Source organism: Anarhichas minor, unplaced genomic scaffold (genome assembly GCF_050575085.1).
Source record: "Anarhichas minor isolate MPS153535 unplaced genomic scaffold, ASM5057508v1 ptg000058l, whole genome shotgun sequence".
Lineage (NCBI taxonomy): Eukaryota > Metazoa > Chordata > Actinopteri > Perciformes > Anarhichadidae > Anarhichas > Anarhichas minor.
In genome coordinates this window covers 3,230,001-3,250,190 of record NW_027466504.1, presented here as the reverse complement: position 1 = coordinate 3,250,190, position 20,190 = coordinate 3,230,001, and the positions used below count along the sequence as shown (strand labels likewise).

The following is a 20,190-nucleotide window of genomic DNA, read 5'->3' as shown; positions in this document are numbered from 1 at the left end:
AAGGTGAAGCCAATGTGAAGTACCTTAAACCTGCATTCTTTCTTATGGCCAGCAGGGGGCGACTCCTCTGGTTGCAAAAAGAAGTCAGATTGTATATAAATCTATGAGAAAATGACCCATAAGCTTATGGACTACAGTTTTGAATCCCCGAGTTCAGCGTTTTGGCTGTCGCCATCACGTTTTTTTCCGCATCCAGAAGTGACACGAGAGGGTGGAGCTCAACCGAACGCTGAATATGACATTTTTAGTTGACCAAAATGTTACAATTAACTTTCATGAACTGAAAACACACTGGGAAAGGGTTCAAGTTTTAAGACTACAATACGGACAACACCCTGACCGGACACCACCGTGGTTGCGACCTGTCAATCACAAGGTAGCCCTGCCCAAAAGCATTCTCTGCTTTATGTTTTATTTTACTCTAAATGGGACCATAATTTAACAAATGAACATTATGCTGAAATGAAGAATACTTTAAACTAGGGATTGAGACCATTAACTTATGTTTACTGAGGGAATAAATCAAGTTTAAAGTAGGGTGATTTTCTCATAGACTTTTATACAATCTGACTTGCTTTTGCAACCAGAGGAGTCGCCCACTAATGGTCATTGGGAAGAATGCAAGTTCAAGACACTTATCAGAACCGGAGGTTGCCGCCTGCTCCAAACCCAAGATGATCAGGGTAATTGGACTTTAGAAAAGCTCATCCAGAGCCACAGAAGTCATGATTATATTGTTTATCACAGGCAGAGTTTTACTAACCATGACTAGTACAGTGAAATGTGAAATTGGTGGAGTGCCCCTTTTAAAATTGCTTCCTCTTAGCCACCAGGAAGAAAACAGCCCTTGTAAAATATGTTAATATTTATATAATCGCGCATTATCTCCTGCATTCATCGTATGTTGTTTTTTTTATACAGCGGTGTCTCTAAGCGGCCTGTGTCATTGTTTCTTATGCCACTCTGATTGTAATGGAAGAATGCAGTCAGTTCCAAAACACCGGATAGTAGAATGTGCCGGCACTCGTGACTTTCTGTCAGTGGACCACGAATGTTAACAATGAAATGTTTTTCTCTCTCCCTTCCCATATTGGTTGCTCCCCAGGAGAAATGGAAGGGGAGGCGGAGGAGCTGGTCGGGGAGAGCATCACCCGGGTCAGCCCAGACTGCAGACCCAGGTCTCCATGGACCGGGACCTCCGGGGGGAGTCCAGGGAGCGCAGGGAGAGCCGGCGGCTGTCGAAGGGACGCTCTTTGGACCACGATCCTGTGGGAGGAGTCAGCGGGGTAAGGCGGACAGAAGAGGGGGGCTACTACCACATGGACCACAGCGGTGCCCCCCCTCGCCAAGCAGGGCCGGTCCCACCTGGAGGCCGGGGCCACCCTGTGCAGGGTCGCGGCGGGGGTGTGGGAGGGGAGGTTGGGGATGGCGTGCGACCCGGTCAGAGGACGGTGGGTGGGGTGGGCGGGCCACACGAACACACCCTCGCTCAGCAACCCCTTCCCCCTGAACTCAGAGAGCCTCCCAACTCGGCCCCCGGCCAGGGGCCCATGGTGAGACGGACCAAACGGGAGAAGGCTGAAAGCATGCTGCGCAACGACTCGCTGAGCTCCGACCAATCGGAATCCCTGCGCCCGCCACCGCCGAGGCCCTACAAGTCGAAGCGGGGGCTGGGGGCCGGGGGGAAGAGGCAGACCAGCGTCAGCAGTTCGGAGGAGGAGGCAGGGACCACGCCCGAGTACAGTAGCTGTGAGGACGCCGAGATCGAAAGTGTCAGCGAGAGAGGTGAGAGACGATACCAATCGTCGCCTTTTTTTGCCTAAGTAAACAAACTGCCTTTAACTTCCACCAGGGAGGGTGTGGAAAATATCGACATCTGTCAGTTCATTCATTTGTTTATCCATCCATCACACGAGATATCTGAGGCAATTTATATTTTTGAGAACATTCACCACTGCAGTTTCTTACACTTTTAGGACCAAGGAGGTACTTTTAACTACAGGTTAAAAAAAATCTAAATCACCACACACGTATCTCTTAGATCACGTGTTAAACTGATGCAACAATAATAATCTTTATTTGTATAGCACATTTCATACAGACCATGGAGCTGAATAAAATGAATAAAAACAGAGAATCTTTGGTCGGAAGAAAGCATGCGTTTCACCCCTTCCATTTTAAGTGTAATTTAAAGAATGTCAACAGATGAAGTGGTTAGACATAAGTGTTTATTTGCAACTTTAAGCAGCTTCCTCATATTCTCTGTGTAGTGTATTGTGGGACAATAGTGTACACCTACGGCACACTTAAAAATCTGACGTTTCTTTGCCTGTGTACCATCTTTTTGAGCATACTTAATTTTCTCTCTTTCCGGTGTGAGAATGTAAGTATGGAAGTTGCACACAGCTATACGTTTAGAGAAACAGAATTTCCATTGATAGCGATGCTCTCCTGTCATATGAGACACCGAAGAGGAAGTAAAACGTGGAGGCACACCACGAATGAAGGTACCGTTGCCTAATGCTAAAGTATATAACAAGTATTATTACTGTAGCGTTGTGTGGATCAATTTCAACACACAGCCAAGCTAGAAAACAACACAGTAGTGACTACAAACTGACAAATCCAAAAGGTGTGGAAGAAAGAAGTGAGTGAACTTAAAACCCGGCCGACCAACAAGTAGCTACCAAACAGCTACAGCACAGTGGCTGTTATTGGAAGTCAAGAAAGATTGCTGGAGATTAATGCAAATTGTTTTACAAAATGCTTTTCCTTGTTAAATAACTTGAAACTTCACAATAGTACAGCTTGTCTTTAACCGACTGTATTCGGGTTTAATTAATGCAATGTATGCGTTATGAGGCAATGCATTTTGTGTGTGTGTTTGAACACTCCCACTTTACTGCTGCATCATGGGAGGTGAATGTAAGAAGTTAGAGTGTGCTATTTAGCCTCACTGTGCCATCTTCAGACATATTTGAATCCTCCCTTTACCCCTCTGGGTTCAGTGATCAGAACAGGTAAGTTGCTCAACAGCATTTCTTAAAATCTGCGGTATTCCACACCTCAAGTACTCGAAAACAAAAGCGTCTCACAAGCTTTCTAAATGATATCTGAACGTCAGAGTGAGCAGCTTCACAGAATACCAGCGTGCATGTTAACGAGGGCTTGCGAGCCTGTGGGTGTCTCTGAATGCTTCCCCGTGTGTCAAATTGTATTGTTTTCAGCTGAGCCCTGAGGGGCAGGGTATCCCACACTGGGCGTACATGGTAGTGTGTGTGTGTGATGGGGCAGCTTGACCCCAGTTGATCCCGCATGTGGCATCACATTGCCAACTACGTCTCCAAGCCTCGGAAACAAACTTTAATGTCATGTCCAAGCTGGGTCATGTCACTTCACTAGTAACCACTTCAAGGCACTCTGGCTCACTGCTGCACGTCCAACTAAACTGTGGTGTTTGAGGATGGAGTAGTATTCTACTATTCTTTTAATTCTAGTAGACCTCCTTGCTAGAACCTCCGGTTCTTTAAAGTGAAGCCAATGCGGAAGTGCCTTTAACTTGCATTCTCTTTAATGTCCACCAGGGGGCGACTCCTCTAGTTGTATAGAAGTCTATGAGAAAATGACTCTACTTCTCTCTTGATTTATTCCCTCAGTAAACATTGTAAACATGAGTTTATGGTCTCAATCTCTAGTTTCTAGTCTTCTTCAATACAGCATGATGTTCGTTTCGTAAATGATGCTCCCATTTATAGTCAAAACAATAAAGCTGTGTATGCTTTAGGGCGGGGGTACCTTGTGATTGACAGGTCGCTATCAGAGTTGTATGCGACATACGTCACTCCACCAAATAAGTCCAAATAAGGTCACTTAGGTTCACCGGCTGCAAAAAAACAAGATGGCGACAGCCAAAATGCCAAATTCGAAGCTTCAAAATCATAGTCCAAAAACCAATGGGTGACATCACGACGACTACATCCACTTCTTATATACAGTCTATATTAGGGGTGGAACAATACACGATTGTTATATTTATAACCATGGATATGAGACCCTACTCTAGAGTGGAACACCCAGGCTGAACAAACATGCTTAATGTTATTGAGCCCTGTGACACTACTCATTCACGAGCCCATTTCACCAGACCATAATTCCTGCTTTGTAAAAGAAAACAAAAGCCCAAACAGAGAATCAAATGTCCGAAGCACCCGCTGTTCCTCTGACAACAGACAACCGGACGTCACGGACTACACAAAGCTACCTGACTGTAACGACACGTTACCTCACTACTGAATGGGAGATAAACAGCCATGTTCTTCAGACACGCCCCCTTGAGTCTCACCAGCGAGGATTTGGCCTTTCTGCTTTTTTGCTGTATTGAAAACCTGCCGAACCGTGGCACCACTGTGTCGTATTAAACCGAACCGTTACACACCTAGTCTATATGGTTCTGACACTTCCACAAAAAGAATATGTCATATGTCCATAAACAGAGTTCATCCCCAGAAATAATGCTACTTCTTTTGAAGTTGTTTGTATGCCTTTGATTGGTCATCCGATGAATGATTGTCGGTAATACACCAACATCAAACTTTATAGGAGAGCTGGCCCTTGATGAGCATATCAATCGAATGAGCATACATCATTTTTCTAACAATAAAAGGTGTTGTATAAGTTGTTTCATTTTTAGACAATCACTATGTCTCTCTGTCGTTTTTACTTGCCCCTACATCACGTATTTACCAAATACATTGTAGCCACGCTCATGCTACATTAAACCACCCTCTGATCGACAAAGCAGCGTTGTTGTGTCCCGAAGAGAAAGAGGGAGCGCAGCACCAGCCGGGCCTGGACCCAGACCAGGTCCCCTTTGACATCAATCAAGAGGACGTTTAGGATGAGAGTGTTCTGTCAGGCCAGGTTTTTTTAAACAACACCGGCGTGGCAGCGAGATGCTGCTTCCTTTTTTAGCTCGAGACCGAAGCCAGGTCCGCTCCGAGATGCGCTTGCTGGCAGCCGAGAAGCGTCCAGGCATGTAAATCATTGTAAGATCAGCTTAGGGAAACACACGCACGCGTGCGCACACACACACTCAAATATGGAGTCAGTCACAGTACAGTAGATCCTATTATGATCTGTTCAAGTATCCTCCTACATGCTACCAACTCATCCTCTAATAGGAAGGAAGGCAGGAAAAAGCACAACCCAAATATGATAACGCATCATAATACAATGCACCTTGATTCACAACTTTTGTTTTTCAACTGCTTATCCCAGAGTTTCCCAGAGTTTATCCCAGACCTCTGCTTATCCCAGAGTTTATCCCAGAGTTTATCCCAGACCTTTTTATTGACCACCAAATTCTGCAACACTTACTAAATTTGTAAAAAAAAAAGCTGTCCCAAAGTTATGACTGAGAAATCTCTGTTGGAGGGCGAGGTTTAGCTAATGGTCAATTGGCATTTACTGGTCAAAGTGCAGATATTCCATTTTAATAGACTCAATATAGATTGATTGATACTTTAATACTCTACTGTAATGGAATAACGCTTGCTCTAAATGGACTTAAAAAGAGGACATATTTCACATTTTAATTATATACATTATTTTAAATAAAACAAACTTTTTTTAAGGCAATATGGAGGTAGATTTTGTGGTGCGCCCTCTAGTATTTTCTCAGTTTTTTTTCCCCCCCAGTTTTCTGTTCTTAAACATTTTATTACACAACAGTCCTGTTTATTCTTTACCTTCATTTGTCAAACTTTGTTGTCTTTGTTCCTTATTATTTATATTTATATGTAAGTACATTGATTGATAAAAAAAACAAAAAAATGGAAGTTACTTCTTTGTGCTCACATATTTGGCAAATTAAGATGATACTGATTCTAATCCTTCTGCACAACAAGTGACCCTCCACGGAGGCCTGACCCCATGGTGACTATGTCTTCTTCATTCAGGTCCTCGTAGGTCGAGAAACACAAGAACACACATTCACCCATGTGGCCCAACCCACTGCACAGAATCACGTTCACGCTGGAGTCATGAAACTGAGAACTCAGTTGTCTATCGTTGGAGCATTCGCTTTAAGATTACATAACGTCACTATAAGTTGTCACAACCCGTTAACTTCATAGCCTCCTGGCTTCTAGGAACGCTTGGCTCTGTTTTACTCTGTGTCATAACAGTGTCTACTCGAACGCCGCCCCTCGGCCCATGTGTACGGGGGAGGCTGCTTTTTTTTTGGACTGAAGCAGGAGATACTATGTGTAATTCTCTGAAATATCCCACTGAACATGAGAGAAATGCACCAGTTCCTGTCTGTCAACATGGTTGTTACTGAAAGAAAAAACACATTTTAACTTGTGTTTGCATACATACTGTTTACTCTCGCTGTATAGTAGTATTAATACAAGCACCTATTGAATTGATGTGAAACTGTGCCTATTACCAAATTAAAGGAACCCTTTTATAGCAAAACTATCCCTACTTAAATTTTTTTTTTTTACATATTTTTGATTTGTTTTCATATTTAAAAAAACTGGTTCAAAATACATTTTCGAATAAAACTGCGATTTCAATTTTAAATTAATTTATTAATAAATCATTTTAAGACCGAATAAGTAAAAAGAATAATTTGATTTATTTAAAATGTAATTACATTTTTATTTTGTATACATACTGTTTGTGAGTTGTATGATGTATCATTTAACTGAAAATTTAATTACTCAAGTTGATTAATATCAACTCCAGCGTCTGTACCACGGTGGAAAGCATCAATAAATAAAAGTAATATGACTGCTTTTCTGCAACTTTTTGGAGTCAGAACCTTCATTTTTTGTGATATTACTTTATAATGATCATCAGCATTTGGCCACCATTTACCAAAGTATGGAGTAATTCAACAACATCATGTCTAGGAATGATTTCATGCATTTTAAACAGTCTTTTGGCATCATCACTACCACTGTGGTGGTTACATTTCTAATTCCAGCTCAGGCCTGACGATTCAATAAACTTAACCCTCTCCACTGTAAACAAATACCTTCCACATTTGGCCTGGCTGTGTATGAGAGGACTCGGGCTGGTATGTGCTGTGTATACAGTTACTCCTGTATCTGTGTGTGTGTGTGTGAATGTATGAAGGAGGTCTCAGCTTCACTCACAGTATTCTGAACCAGTCTCTTTTCTCTTGTAGGCGACTGGGAGTGCTACCCCCACGACCCCACCGTATGGCATGTAAGTCCTTTTATTTCTTTTTTTATTTGGATCATATTCACCATAAAAGTTTTCCGATCCGCATGAAGCCGAGCCAGTGGAGAACAGAAGATTTTACTTTGCATTTCAAAGGAGATGATGAGAGTGTTGGTGTGCACGTCTCTGTACTGTGCTTTTTTTGTTTCCTATTTATCCCAAGGAATCCATTACTGTAGAACACGTGCATTTTCTCAGGAAATACTTTCCAGATCCGGGTGTTTACACCAGCAGATGTAAAGGCTTTTTACGACCTCAACGTTAAAAGACTGTTGTGTTATATCAGTTGGTGATGGTGGGTAGCAAACTTGCGCTAATGTATTTCTAGGAAACGCTGCAAACTGTTGCAAAATCCATTAAACACTGGCTTTTTAAGAAACCGGACATGCATTCAGCCATGTTACTAATGAAATGGAAATGCAGTGCACTTTTGACCCATACGCATATCACACAATTATTTTAAAGGGGTCTTTGACATGCTGATCCATGTCCCTCTGTGTTGTCTCTGAGCCCTGTCTCTTGTCGTCTCCCCCGTCGCAGCATCCTGTCACCTGGCAGCCGTCCAAGGAGGGAGACCATCTAATAGGACGAATCACCCTCAGCAAGAGGAGCACCACCATGCCAAAAGAAGCCGGAGCTCTGCTGGGGTTAAAGGTCAGAGCGGGTAGCAAACGTATTATTATTTTAAAGTCACCCATGACGGATCTGTGACACAAATCTCTCTCTCTCTCGCTCTCTCTAGGTGGTGGGAGGCAGAATAACAGAGTCAGGGAGATTAGGTGCCTTCATCACTAAAGTCAAGAAGGGAAGCCTGGCTGACGTGGTGGGACATCTCAGAGCAGGTAGTCTAAACCGCCACGTGTGTTACACAATTGGCATGCAAAGACAGAAAAAAGACCAACACGTGGCCTTTCACAACATCCTAAAATCAGTTTTAGAGGTTTTGTTTAACGCAGTGCAATGTCTATTCTATACTTCTAATGCAATGTATGAGATTAAGCAGGGCTGTTTTGCTCAATACATTGTAGCTTTATGGTTTCATATCTTTAATTAGCGTCATTGGTTTTACATAAAACACATTAAGTATAAGGTGGTCAATATTCGATATGTTTCTAATTGTCAACAAATCTCATAAAAAGGCCAAAATTAGGAATTTATAACAATCCTGATATTAAACTACAAAGCCTTTTATTACAAACAAGTTTTACATTTGTGGCCTGTTTACCTGTCTAATTGGCATGGATGGGCTGTTTGGAAATGGAGTAACAACACGTTGTTGGTTTTGGTCTTTTCATGGGATTTGGTGACAGAAACGAAAAATATACAATAAAGATGAAAAGTCCCTAAATTCGTCCGAATCCCTGACTCACGCCCAGCCCTCATGCCCAACTTTTCACACGCATGTCCAAATTCCAGGGGATGAAGTTCTGCAGTGGAACGGGAAGCTGTTACCGGGGGCGACCATGAAGGAAGTTTACAACATCATCCTGGAATCTCAAGCCGAGCCTCAAGTGGAGCTGGTGGTATCCAGGCCTATTGGGTAAGTCAGGAATAAAAACACACCCTTATACGCCCGTCAGTGTCATATTTAGATATTTAAAAAAAAGTTATTGGCCAGTCTAAATGTCGCATTGAATTGAACCTTTATCTAACCAAGAAGTGTTTAGTGAGACTGACTCAGAGTTGGCTGACTTCAGATAAGACAGAAGACAGGGATGTTTATTTGTGTTCTGACTGTGTGTCTGCATTCAAAATGAACAAAAAGAAAAGTCTGCAATTACCCTCACTTTACACTGCCAAGCTTTGTAACAGGAGCGTCTCCGCTTTTGTTGCGTTTATTTCTAGGATGATATAAGGTGAACTATCGCTGAGCGGGTGTAAGACTCCATAAACAACAAGAAGTGGGCTGCATCACAGATTCTTTTGTTGGTTGACGCCTTGTAAAAACTCAACCACGCCAGGCGTGATTATATTTGTGAGTGCAATAGTTTTCCTGCAGTTTGAAAGTGACTGATTTAAAAGAATGCATAATTTCTAGCCATGAGCGTCATAAAATGCACATATCTAAGTCACATAATGGTTTATATGTTCCCTCTAAAATGACTAGTCCACAAAGGAAAGCTCAGCATCCTAATTTAGGTTCTTTTGCTCGATACTTTTGAAAAATGTTGAGGATGTTGTCTTTAGGGCTTATTAAAATAGAATTTTATTTAATTGAATGATTAAGTATAAGGTGGAGTATGCTGAATTAGGGACGAATTTCATTATTCCATGCAGACAGGAAATATCCAATAATTGCACATCAACAGCAGCTCATAACTGAACTGATGAATTTGTCTTGTTGAAAATGTATTTAGTTTTTTTCAAGTAAACTATTGTAGGGTTAGTTAAGTTTGTGTGAAGCTGAGAAAGTTAACGTGTTTGGATGAATGATGCATTCAGTGTTGTGATGCGAGAGACAAGTTTATTTCAATTGAACCATTATGTATAGAAAATAGTTAGCGCTTTATTTTACAGGTCTGTAATTTCCAAATAATATAAAGTAATTTGGTACTAATCATTTGGAAAAAGAACACATTTCCTTATTTCACTTAAACTAATTGTTTATAGATACTTTATTCTCTTCACATGTTGAATTGGATGCCCTCCTGGGTTTTGCTTACAATTAGTTTGAAATGATTCGTGTCTATTTCTCTATTTGCCTAGAATTAGTAACAAATGAAAATAAATTTATGAAAATATTATGGACCCGTAAAATTAAGCGCTATCATAATATCTCAATACACATATCTGAAAAAAGGAATGTCACATAGGACATGGCAGACATCATCACAGAAGTCTAAATTCTAATATGTACATTTACATACAGCACTTTGAATAATCTATAATTGTTTGATTACGTACATGATCCTACACAGAATCTCTCTGAATTTTCGGTTTGCTGGAAAACTTTCCAGGATAATCCTCTCCAATAAATGGTGTTATTACTCAAGATACTTCAGTTACCTCACATTGAGTAACAAATGTGCAGTGCAAGTTGAGTTTCAGTATTTTTGATTAGCTAGTTGTGAGTAAAGCCGTGTTCACACCAAACGCGGCGCGAATTATTCGCATGAGTAGATTACATACGCGATGAGACTGGAGTGATATGTATTTGCGATTGGCACAAATGGCACAAATGGCGCGAATGACGCGAGTTTAAATTTTTCAACTCGGGCGAAAAAATGGCGTGACGCTGCGGCACAATAGCCTATCAGCGTTGAGATGCTCCTCCTGTCATCACTGATGTAGGTGGGCATCCAGAGCTCTATGATACCTTATATTAGTAGAGACCGGACGAAACTATGTGTATCAATGTATGTGTATAAATCATATGGTACAAACAATGAAAACGATGCTGCCGTATTTACGCCTAGATGACGTTATTTTGAGTGTTGATGGGGCTGCTACAATGTTAGCATAGAATAGCACCGATCGATCGGAGCTCCATTGAGAAAACAAGTATTTTAAAAGTTATTTGCTTGTCGTCTTGCGGCGAGAACTAACAAAATATGAACTTTAAAAAAATCGGCATCATTACGTAGTTATTTCTGCATCACTTTTGGTTAGTTTATCGCAAAATCTGTTTATTTTGTGTTCATACAGCTGTAGTAAACAGCCGACGTGTGGCTGGCTAGACACAGTGAATACACCTCAATGAAATCCACGGAGCGCCTCCGGATGATGTTATGAACCCAGACATGACGGCGTTTAGTTTCCCGTGATATTTGGGACTTCCACAACAAATACTAAGCAGAAATAGAGGTTATTTCTTCCATGGTTGATGGCGGAAATAAATGGCTTAAGTTAATAACGGCTTCCAGGGTGATAAGCCACGCCCCCTCTCCGGCGCGTCTCTCGCAAATGGCGCGATTCACGGAAATTACCACAAATGGTCCCCCACGAGTAACGTGGCGCGAATGACGCGATTAGCGATTTGGTGTGAACGCACCTTTAGATTATTGTAACGGGTTTATATTTCACAGTAAAAATACTCACTGTTTCTTAAAGCTCTTGCAGCCTCTCTAAACGTTTAACCCAATGTACTCTTTGATGGGGAAAATAGTTGAATGTATTAATTTCTCTCCAAACACTCGCGAAGGGTGTATAGAAAATATCAGTAAGTAATCTGATCATTTTATTAGGACCCCTTAATCCTCTCACGCTTATGGAAATAGTTTTTGTTTTGCTGGTGCCATTTTGCATCCCTAAATTAACTGAACTGAATCCTGCTTGGCAAGGAGGCCAAGTTATGTAAATATTGGCTTTTTCGAAATCTGCTGCAGTTTGTCTTCTCCAATTGAATTGAACCAAAAGTTTATTTGAAGGGTTGCAAAATGGCCAATGGGAAATGTCCATCAATGTAGTTTTGCTTTTGCAAGCTTTTTAAACTGTGCAGCGTCTGGAATTCCTCTTTTTGCATTCCTGGTAAAGTCTTAGGATCCCAAAGTGAAATCCAGCACTTACAGTTTCAAATAAGAAATGCTTATTTCTTTTTTACTCTTAATGCCCTGGTTTGAAAGTTGAGACATTGGGATTCATAAAGCAAGGAATATTTTCATTTTATTTCATTTACATGTTTTCAATTTTTGATTTTGGAATGGGCCCCGAGGCAACCTAGGGTCCATGAAACACATATCAGTGTAATACTTGTATTTTAAATCAAAAGTTGAAATTGAAAAACTTTTTTGGGGAAATATACTTATTTGCTTTCTTTCCCAGGGTGAAATGAGAAGATGGATATCTTATGTTTGCATGTTAAATAAAGCTCTGAAGCTAGGAAGCCGTTCACCTTCCGGTCTTTATGCTAAGCTAGGCTAACCACATCCCAATTCCAGCTCTGTACATAATGCACAGACATGAGAGTGGTATCCATCTTCTCATCTAAATCTCAGAAAGAGAGCGATTATATGTAAATTACCAATTGTTTTCACTATTAATTTAAAGAAAATTCAAGTTTAACAGTTATTATTACAGTTTGTCGCCCCATGGTTGAATAAGGAATCTAACATATACTGCCTTATTATGTGCTACAAACAAACACGAAAAAACCTTCGGCAAATTTTCTGGGGCAGAAAATTTGTAATAATAAACACGAATTTAAAAAAAAATAAAAAATTGCACTGATAAGTGTTGCACAAAATACCATGCTTTCTTTATATTACATGAAGCTGGTGCAATGGATTATATTGTTTAATTGTGGTGGTGGTGGTGGATAAGAGAAGATAGTGGTGTGGATAGAATTGAGCAACTGGTTCCCATCCATTATTATTTCAGATCATCATTGGCCAGCCAGAATGTCTGAATGAGTCTGGGAAACACATCCCTCTGCTTCTCCATGTTTTCTATAACCACACAACATTTGAATCTCCAAATAACTTTGAATCGCAGTGCTACTTTCTTCCACTTAACTACTACTACATTTTTATGCATGTATGCCTGTGCATCGAGAACACTACTAACTTTGTTTAATCCAGCTAGATGCCAATATGAGAGTGGCTGACGCAGCCCTTTTCTGCTTCTTTTCCAGTGATATCCCAAGAATCCCCGACACGTCCCACCCTCCATTAGAATCTAGTAGGTATCGCCTGTGGGATGTTGGAACATCTATGTTTGTAGGTCTCTGTATCTCTGTCTGGCTGATTTTCTGTCTGTTTTTTTTTTTTTTATCTTAGAATAATTGATTGGTTTTGATTGTTTGTATTGCAGGAGATGATGAATTAATTTAAAATGTACTTAATTTGATCAACATTTGCTTTCTTATCGAGAGACAAAATATGTCTGTGTGTTAACCAGGGTATGGGATTAGCCTAGTTTAGCATCAAGACTGGAAACGGGGGGGGGGGAACAGCTAGCCTGGCTCTGTGCAGTTCATATGTCAATTAACACCTCTGAAGCACTGATGAACATGTATCTCATTTGTACAATCTGCATATAAACTTTATGAAACCCCAAATTGTCACTTTTACATTTTTTGTTTATGATTAAATATTTGAGATATAATTAGTGAACTTAAGAGGTGCTGGTAGGTGTAGTTTTTTTTACTTTGGAGCCAGTCTAGCTGCAGTATTTATACCAAGCTAGGCTAATCACCTCCCGGTAATAAGTAATATGCATATATAAGATTGGTATTAATCATCTCCTCTCACTCTCAGAATGAAAGCAAATTGATTTACAACAAAAGATTGAACCCTTTTCTTTGAATTTGACCACACGGGGTCAATTAGGAATACTTTGCCAATACTGCAGTGTACAACAGGGTTCCAATGCATCCACTTTTTAAAATCATGGACCCATTTGTTTCTCCTTTTGTAGCTCGTCATCACAAGGACAAAAGCTGCTGTGTTCATCCCCTCTAAACTAGCAGTTGAAAATGTAGATTCTTCGTGACTTTAACCAGTAAACTCGCTAACTGCGAACATTGCAGGAAAATAATTATGTCATATGTCAATGGTGTAAGTCAAGAGCAGGATTTCTAGGCAGTATGAAGACGTATGGAATTGTATATTTTAGTAATTTCCAGGTCTGGATAAGTATGGAAAAAAAGAAAAGAGCATGGAAAACTATTTATTGTTTCCAGACTATTGCCCCTATTCTGTTTTCTAAAATACAAAATTCAAAATGTCTGCATAGGACTGTGGACACAACAGCCACAATGGGTAAAAGCAGGCGGCATCCTCCAGTTCTGCCGACTAATGTGGAAGTGTCCTAAAACTTGCATTCTCTCTCCTCCGATTGCAAAAAGAAGACAGAGTGTATGGAAGTCTATGAGAAAATGACCCTACTTCTCACTTGATTTATTCCCTCATGGTCTCAATCTCTAGTTTCAAGTCTTCTTCAATACGGCATGATGTTCATTTAGTAAATTATGTTCCATTTAGAGGGAAATAGGGCTTACTGTTGCTACCCGAGCCGTACACGAAGTCCCTACGTCACTCCTCCGCTTTTCAAATATGGTTCATTGGTTGCGACAAAAACAACATGGCAACGGTGAAATTGCCAAACTAGAGTGTTTAAAACGGCAGTCCATAAACCAATGGGTGACGTCCCAATGACTACGTCTTATATACAGTCTCTGGGTAAATGCAAGTTTTCTGAGGGCTGGCCTGACACTCCCAGATATAAAGCCTGGTTGGTTTAGGATTCCAAATGGGGAAAAGAAGCTAGATGCAAACCTTGTCTGATGTCTCCAACGTGGGACAGACAGCAATTTTTTGCCATATGAAAGGGCAAAAATGCTTGTCAGTGGTCGGAAAAATCTAACGGAAAGTATGGAATATATGAAATGGAAAATGTGTAGGAACCCTGCAAAAGTTACGAGATGGATTTGCGCATTAGTCAGTAGTTAGTTGATAGTAGATGATAAGATCACACATAAGGCATATGAGTCCTCGATACTTCTAAACAGAAGACTCAAAGTAGGACAGAAGCTTGGTAATTAGTCATCCGGACAGATTAGCTGTGGAATAGTCTGTGCTCCTTTTAAGTTTTCCAAAGAAAAGAATGGATGCTAGATATTTGGTAGATATGAACACATGGACCAGATTATGTTTTCCCTCTTTAATAACTTATTTTTTGACATTTTTGTCCTTTCCTCTTGTCTAGACTTGACTTTTTTTGGTCAGAAAAAGAGATGACATCCCCCCCCCCCCCCCCCCCCCTTATGTATTTGTAGCAGGTTCCAGTTCTTTTGAGTCCCAGAAGATGGAGAGACCATCCTTAAATGTCCTGTCTCCCTCCAGTCCCGGGATGCTCCAAGATGCACCTCAGTTAATGCCAGGGCAACTCTCAGTGAGTGTGTACATTATGAGTGTGTTGGCGCCGTTGATGTGTTCAAACAAAGTCCAAGCATCAGAATTTTTTCTTTGTGTTTCCCAACTCCAGGTGAAGCTGTGGTATGACAAAGTGGGTCATCAGCTAATAGTCAACGTGCTGCAGGCCGCAGAACTTCCTCTTCGGCCTGACGGGCGTCCCAGGAGCCCCTATGTCAAAATGTACTTCCTACCTGACCGCAGGTATGCCGCGCCTTTTAAAGGGAGTCTTACTGATTAAATGCAGTGTAGGTGGTGAGTTCCGATGGACCAGAACAACACAAGAACCACTAACACGAGTCTAAATACATTACATCTCCAGTCCATATAGTGTAGAAACTACACAAACACACAATCTAAAACACACAATAAACCTGCCGATGGGATGGAAAAGCAAGTTTTCTTCAAACAATCACCAAAACTACAATATTTATCATAGCCAGAAGCTGTAAAAACGTCTTCTTTTTCAACGGTCCTTGAACACATGTGTGACGAGCGCTTTCGTCAGAAAAAAGTAACCAAAACAAAGTCTAAAATTGTGATATTTCTTCAAAAACATTTGATTCTACACGTCTCATTTAAAATTTTGCCCCAAATAAACCATTTGCTTTAACCAGATTCTGTAAAAAACAGTAAATTCTGAGCTCTTCAGTGCAACTAGGAAGCCATGATTGATTTGCCTCAGACCAAGATCACAAAAATTCAGTAAAACTTCGACTGACCTTCAAGCTGCTCAACACAGAGGAGTAGAGAAGCTGTATGTTGAGGTTGTAAAAAGGTAAATAGTTTAATGTATATGACACATAGAGACACTTGTGGCAACTTGGAAAACAAGTTGTATATAGGTTTCATTTTTTGCCAATCTTTGTAAAAGAAATTATGAAAGAAATTCAACTTAGTTTTTTTTTCATTTTATGATTTATGACATATCTGTTATACTGCAGTAAAGAGTTTTCTCTACTTCTAGCCATAATTGTTCTGTTTCCATTGAGGTGAAGGACTCTTATATTGCAGCGAAAATCAAGGCCACAGAGAGTAAAATGTGACAGGAGGAGCAAAAAAAGCCCCTAAACTGGTTGGGGTTCAGAGGGTTAAAGCCTGGATTTAAAGCTTGCTTCCTTATTTTTCGGTTTATTAGAGTCCTGAAATTCAAATTTGTGCAAACGAGAAGAAGCCAAGTTGGAACAAGCAATCGGCAACCACGGTTGACTGTGATAGATTGAGACTCCTCCTAAGGAATAGGTCAAACGGTTTGACGTTCGGGTTGTATGAGATACTTAGTCGGTGTATCACCTAGAGTAGAGGGAGTTTGGAGAAACTGACAGGAGCACTAGCACGGGAGCAAAGCAATGTACAGCTGGGGACGGGGGCAGAAGCAAAACGTGTTGTAGACACCTAAAAACGATCAGTATCAGTTTGTGTACGTTATATCTAGAACATTTTCACCACTTTACCTTGCCATCAGTCAACCCATTCTGACAGAAAAGCCGCCATTTACGCTCTCTTCGAAGACACCAGACTCCTTTGTAAAATGTTCACCTCGCAGGACTTGCTGTTCTACCTCTGCCTTGGTTGTTTGTGTTTTTGTGTGACTTTGATGAATCCGAACTAACACTTTAAAACCCCAAAGTGTCACAAAAACACAAATCTAAGCGGTAAAACCAACAACTCCAGTGTTCTGCGAGGGGATGTATCTGTTTTTGTCAAAGGAGTCTTGTGGCTTTGAAGAGAGCATACATAGGTGGATATAACGGCTTCAGTTCCAAATATAGCATATTTTAGGCGTTTTAAATTAGTTTTGCTGCTGCCCCTTGTCCACAGCAGTACATTACTTTGCTTTAGTCTTTCTGTCTGTTTCTCCAAATTGGGGGCGTGTTGACCACCATCTACTAATGTACCCCATACAACCCCACTTTAAAAAATCTGAACTATCCCTTTAAGCCGTATTATCTACTGTTACTTTGCAAACTTGCCAATAAAATAAACCTTAAATTGACTTTAAAAGGGAGGCCCATGTTGTGTAAAACTTTGATTGACAGTTGAAAGAGGATACTTTACCTTCTGACTTTAGTTAAAACCAGCATCTAGTGTCTATTTGAGGAACTGCAAGTTAAAGCACCTCCATCAGTGCTTGGGTTTAAATATGTAAACTGTATCCTCAACTAGATGTCACTTGTAAATGCATTCCAGTAGATATAAGTGGAGTAAATATCGCTGAATGAGGCGTAAGCAGGCTTGTGATTTGTGTCTAGGAAGTTTGGACAAACAGTGGATGTGAGTCTGCTGAAAATGGAACTTGGTTGGCTTGAGTGTCTGTATTGCTTAACACAGTGACAAGAGCAAACGAAGGACGAAAACAATGAAGAAGACCTGTGAGCCCAAGTGGAACCAGACGTTCGTTTACCCTCACGTCCATCGTAGGGATTTCCGCAACCACATGCTGGAGCTGACTATATGGGATCAACCCAGGTCACCGGATGAGGACAGCACCTTTATGGGAGAGGTACCACACACACACATATACACACACACACACACACAATTAAGGCTCCTCTCCTTATCAGTTTCTAGCACTGAGAGAGAACTTAAAAAAATGCAAAGTCCTGTAAGTAGACCTACATCTTATGTTTTACCTGTTAGACGCACATGAAAATACCTTATGTAAGAAAAATACTGTTATCCTGCATTTTTCTGTGTATTTGTACCAAATAGGTTGAAGATTCGTTCCTTAAGTTGACAATCAAATTCTAAATCAACATTCGAATGTAACGCAACAATTTTTATTTTTAATTTTTTAAGAGTGATTGGAAGACATTCGAAGTTTCATTTGAAAACATCAATAGAAGCTTAAAACATTTGGTACAATCCTATCACAGTGATGCAACTAAAGAAAAAAAGTGCAGGGATTTAACAAAATGAGTTTTGACTCTTGGGGTTCTCCACTGATGATTTAAATCTTTTACGCTCGCGGTGGCGCTAATTCCAGTCATAGCAGGGAGTTGTTTTTCATCAAATAAGCTCACGTAAACCCACTGTACCTGCTCTCAGTACCTAATGGCTGACAAAGAGCCAGATATCTCCCTCAAGAGTTGATGGAGCCCAAACCAAATATTGGACTTAGATTTGTCACCTGGAAAATAAAAATGGCCAGGTTGCTCTATGTCTGTTGAATGTGTAAATAGTTTGCTAACATCTTTGCTATACTGACTTTATAAGGCGATACATGTCTGTATGGCAGCTTGTTCACAACATGAAATGCATCACTTGCACTAAATTCCAGACAGCAGATATTTCGAGCAGCACATGTAAAAGCTTCCCCGATATAAACTCACCAGCCACTTTATTAGGTACACCTTGCTAGTAGTTCGCCTTAATTCTTCGTAGCATAGATTCAACAAGGTGTTTGAAACATTCCTCAGAGATTTTGGTCCATATTGACATGATAGCATCACGCAGTTGCTGCAGATTTGTCGGCTGCACATCCGTGATGTGAATCTCCCGTTCCAGCACATCCCAAAGGTGCTCTATTGGATTGAGATGTGGTGATTGTGGAGGCCATTGGAGTACAGTGAACTCATTGTCATGTTCAAGAAAGCAGTTTGAGATGATTTGAGCTTTGTGACATGCTGCAGTATCCTGCTGGAAGTAGCCATCAGAAGATGGGTCCACTGTGGTCATAAAGGGATGGACATGGTCAGCAACAATACTCAGGTAGGCCGTGGCGTTTAAACCATGCTCAATTGGTACTAAGGGGCCCAAAGTGTGCCAAGAAAATATTCCCCACACCACTACACCACCACCAGCAGCCAGAACCGTTGATACAAGGCAGGATGGATCCATGCTTTCATGTTGTTTACGCCAAATTCTGACCCTACCATCTGAATGCCGCAGCTGAAATCAAGACTCATCAGACCGGGCAACGTTTTTCAGAATTTCTATTGTCACATTTTGGTGAGCCTGTGTGAATTGTAGCCTCCGTTTCCTGTTGTTAGCTGACAGGAGTGGCACCCAGTGTGGTCTTCTGCTGCTGTAGCCCTTCTGCTTGAAGGTTCCACGTGTTGTGCGTTCAGAGATGTGTTCTGCATACCTTGGTTGTAACGAGTGGTTATTTGAGTTACTGTTGCCTTTCTATCATCTCCAACCACTCTGCCCATTCTCCTCTGACCTCTGACATCAACGAGGCATCTTCGTCCACACAACTGCCGCTCACTGGATATTTTCTCTTTTTCGGACCATTCTCTGTAAACCCTAGAGATGGTTGTGTGTGAAAATCCCAGTAGATCAGCAGTTTTTGAAATAGTCAGACCAGCCCGTCTGGCACCAACAACCATGCCACATTCAAAGTCACTTAAATCCCCTTTCTTCCCCATTCTGATGCTCGCTTTGATCTTCAGCAAGTCGTCTTCACCACGTCTAGATGCCTAAATGCATTGAGTTGCTGCCATGTGATTGGCTGATTAGCTATTTGTGTTAACAAGCAATTGAACAGGTGTGCCTAAAAAAGTGGCCGGTGAGTGTATATGTTCATAAACGGCTTCTACTGTCCGTCTCCTCTCAATTGGCGGCCACGACGCGGCAGCAAAAACTTTTTATCACTATGTGGATTATGACTTGAGCAGATCCTGATAGAGCTGGAGACGGCCTTGCTGGACGACAAGCCCCACTGGTATCCACTCCAAACCCACGACGTCTCATCCATACCGCTGCCCCGACCCTCTCCATACCTGCCCCGACGACACACAGACGCCCCCGGCAAGAAGCTGCAGCGTGAGTCTGAGTCTGAGTCTGAGTCTGAGTCTGAGTCTGCGTGTGCGCGCTCGCGTGTGTGTGTGTGTCACTGTTTAAGAGAGAAAGGATTGTGTATGGTTTACTATCAGTGAGCACAGTATTTCAATGTACATGTTTGTTTTTCCCCACCCTTCCCTTTAACACTGCATTCGTGCCTGGATACGTGCATGCGTATATGTGTGTGTGGCGTATATACATATCTATGTGTGTATCTGTGTGTGTGTCTATAACGTTTAGGTTCTCGGCGTGTAACAGAGCCTGAATTTGATGAAGGTACAGCAGTAGTGGCTAAAGGTGGGTG

General features: G+C 41.2%; 1 protein-coding gene and 1 long non-coding RNA gene across 3 annotated transcripts in view; both read left to right on the top strand.

Annotated features, from left to right (window-relative positions):
• LOC142932981 (uncharacterized) overlaps positions 1-20,190 on the top strand; it is a 285,143-nt gene that overhangs the window by 171,328 nt on the left and 93,625 nt on the right. The gene's annotated exons all lie outside the window — the stretch shown is intronic.
• rims1a (regulating synaptic membrane exocytosis 1a) overlaps positions 1-20,190 on the top strand; it is a 98,850-nt gene that overhangs the window by 53,342 nt on the left and 25,318 nt on the right. For both annotated transcript variants that reach the window (XM_076077140.1, XM_076077139.1), the window contains exons 6-17: positions 1,106-1,785; positions 7,196-7,236; positions 7,792-7,905; positions 7,994-8,093; positions 8,668-8,791; positions 11,393-11,410; positions 12,821-12,867; positions 14,966-15,081; positions 15,175-15,305; positions 17,433-17,604; positions 19,721-19,868; positions 20,127-20,183. In XM_076077140.1, coding sequence (XP_075933255.1) covers positions 1,106-1,785; positions 7,196-7,236; positions 7,792-7,905; positions 7,994-8,093; positions 8,668-8,791; positions 11,393-11,410; positions 12,821-12,867; positions 14,966-15,081; positions 15,175-15,305; positions 17,433-17,604; positions 19,721-19,868; positions 20,127-20,183 — 1,748 coding nt within the window. The remainder of the gene's footprint in view (positions 1-1,105; positions 1,786-7,195; positions 7,237-7,791; positions 7,906-7,993; positions 8,094-8,667; positions 8,792-11,392; positions 11,411-12,820; positions 12,868-14,965; positions 15,082-15,174; positions 15,306-17,432; positions 17,605-19,720; positions 19,869-20,126; positions 20,184-20,190) is intronic.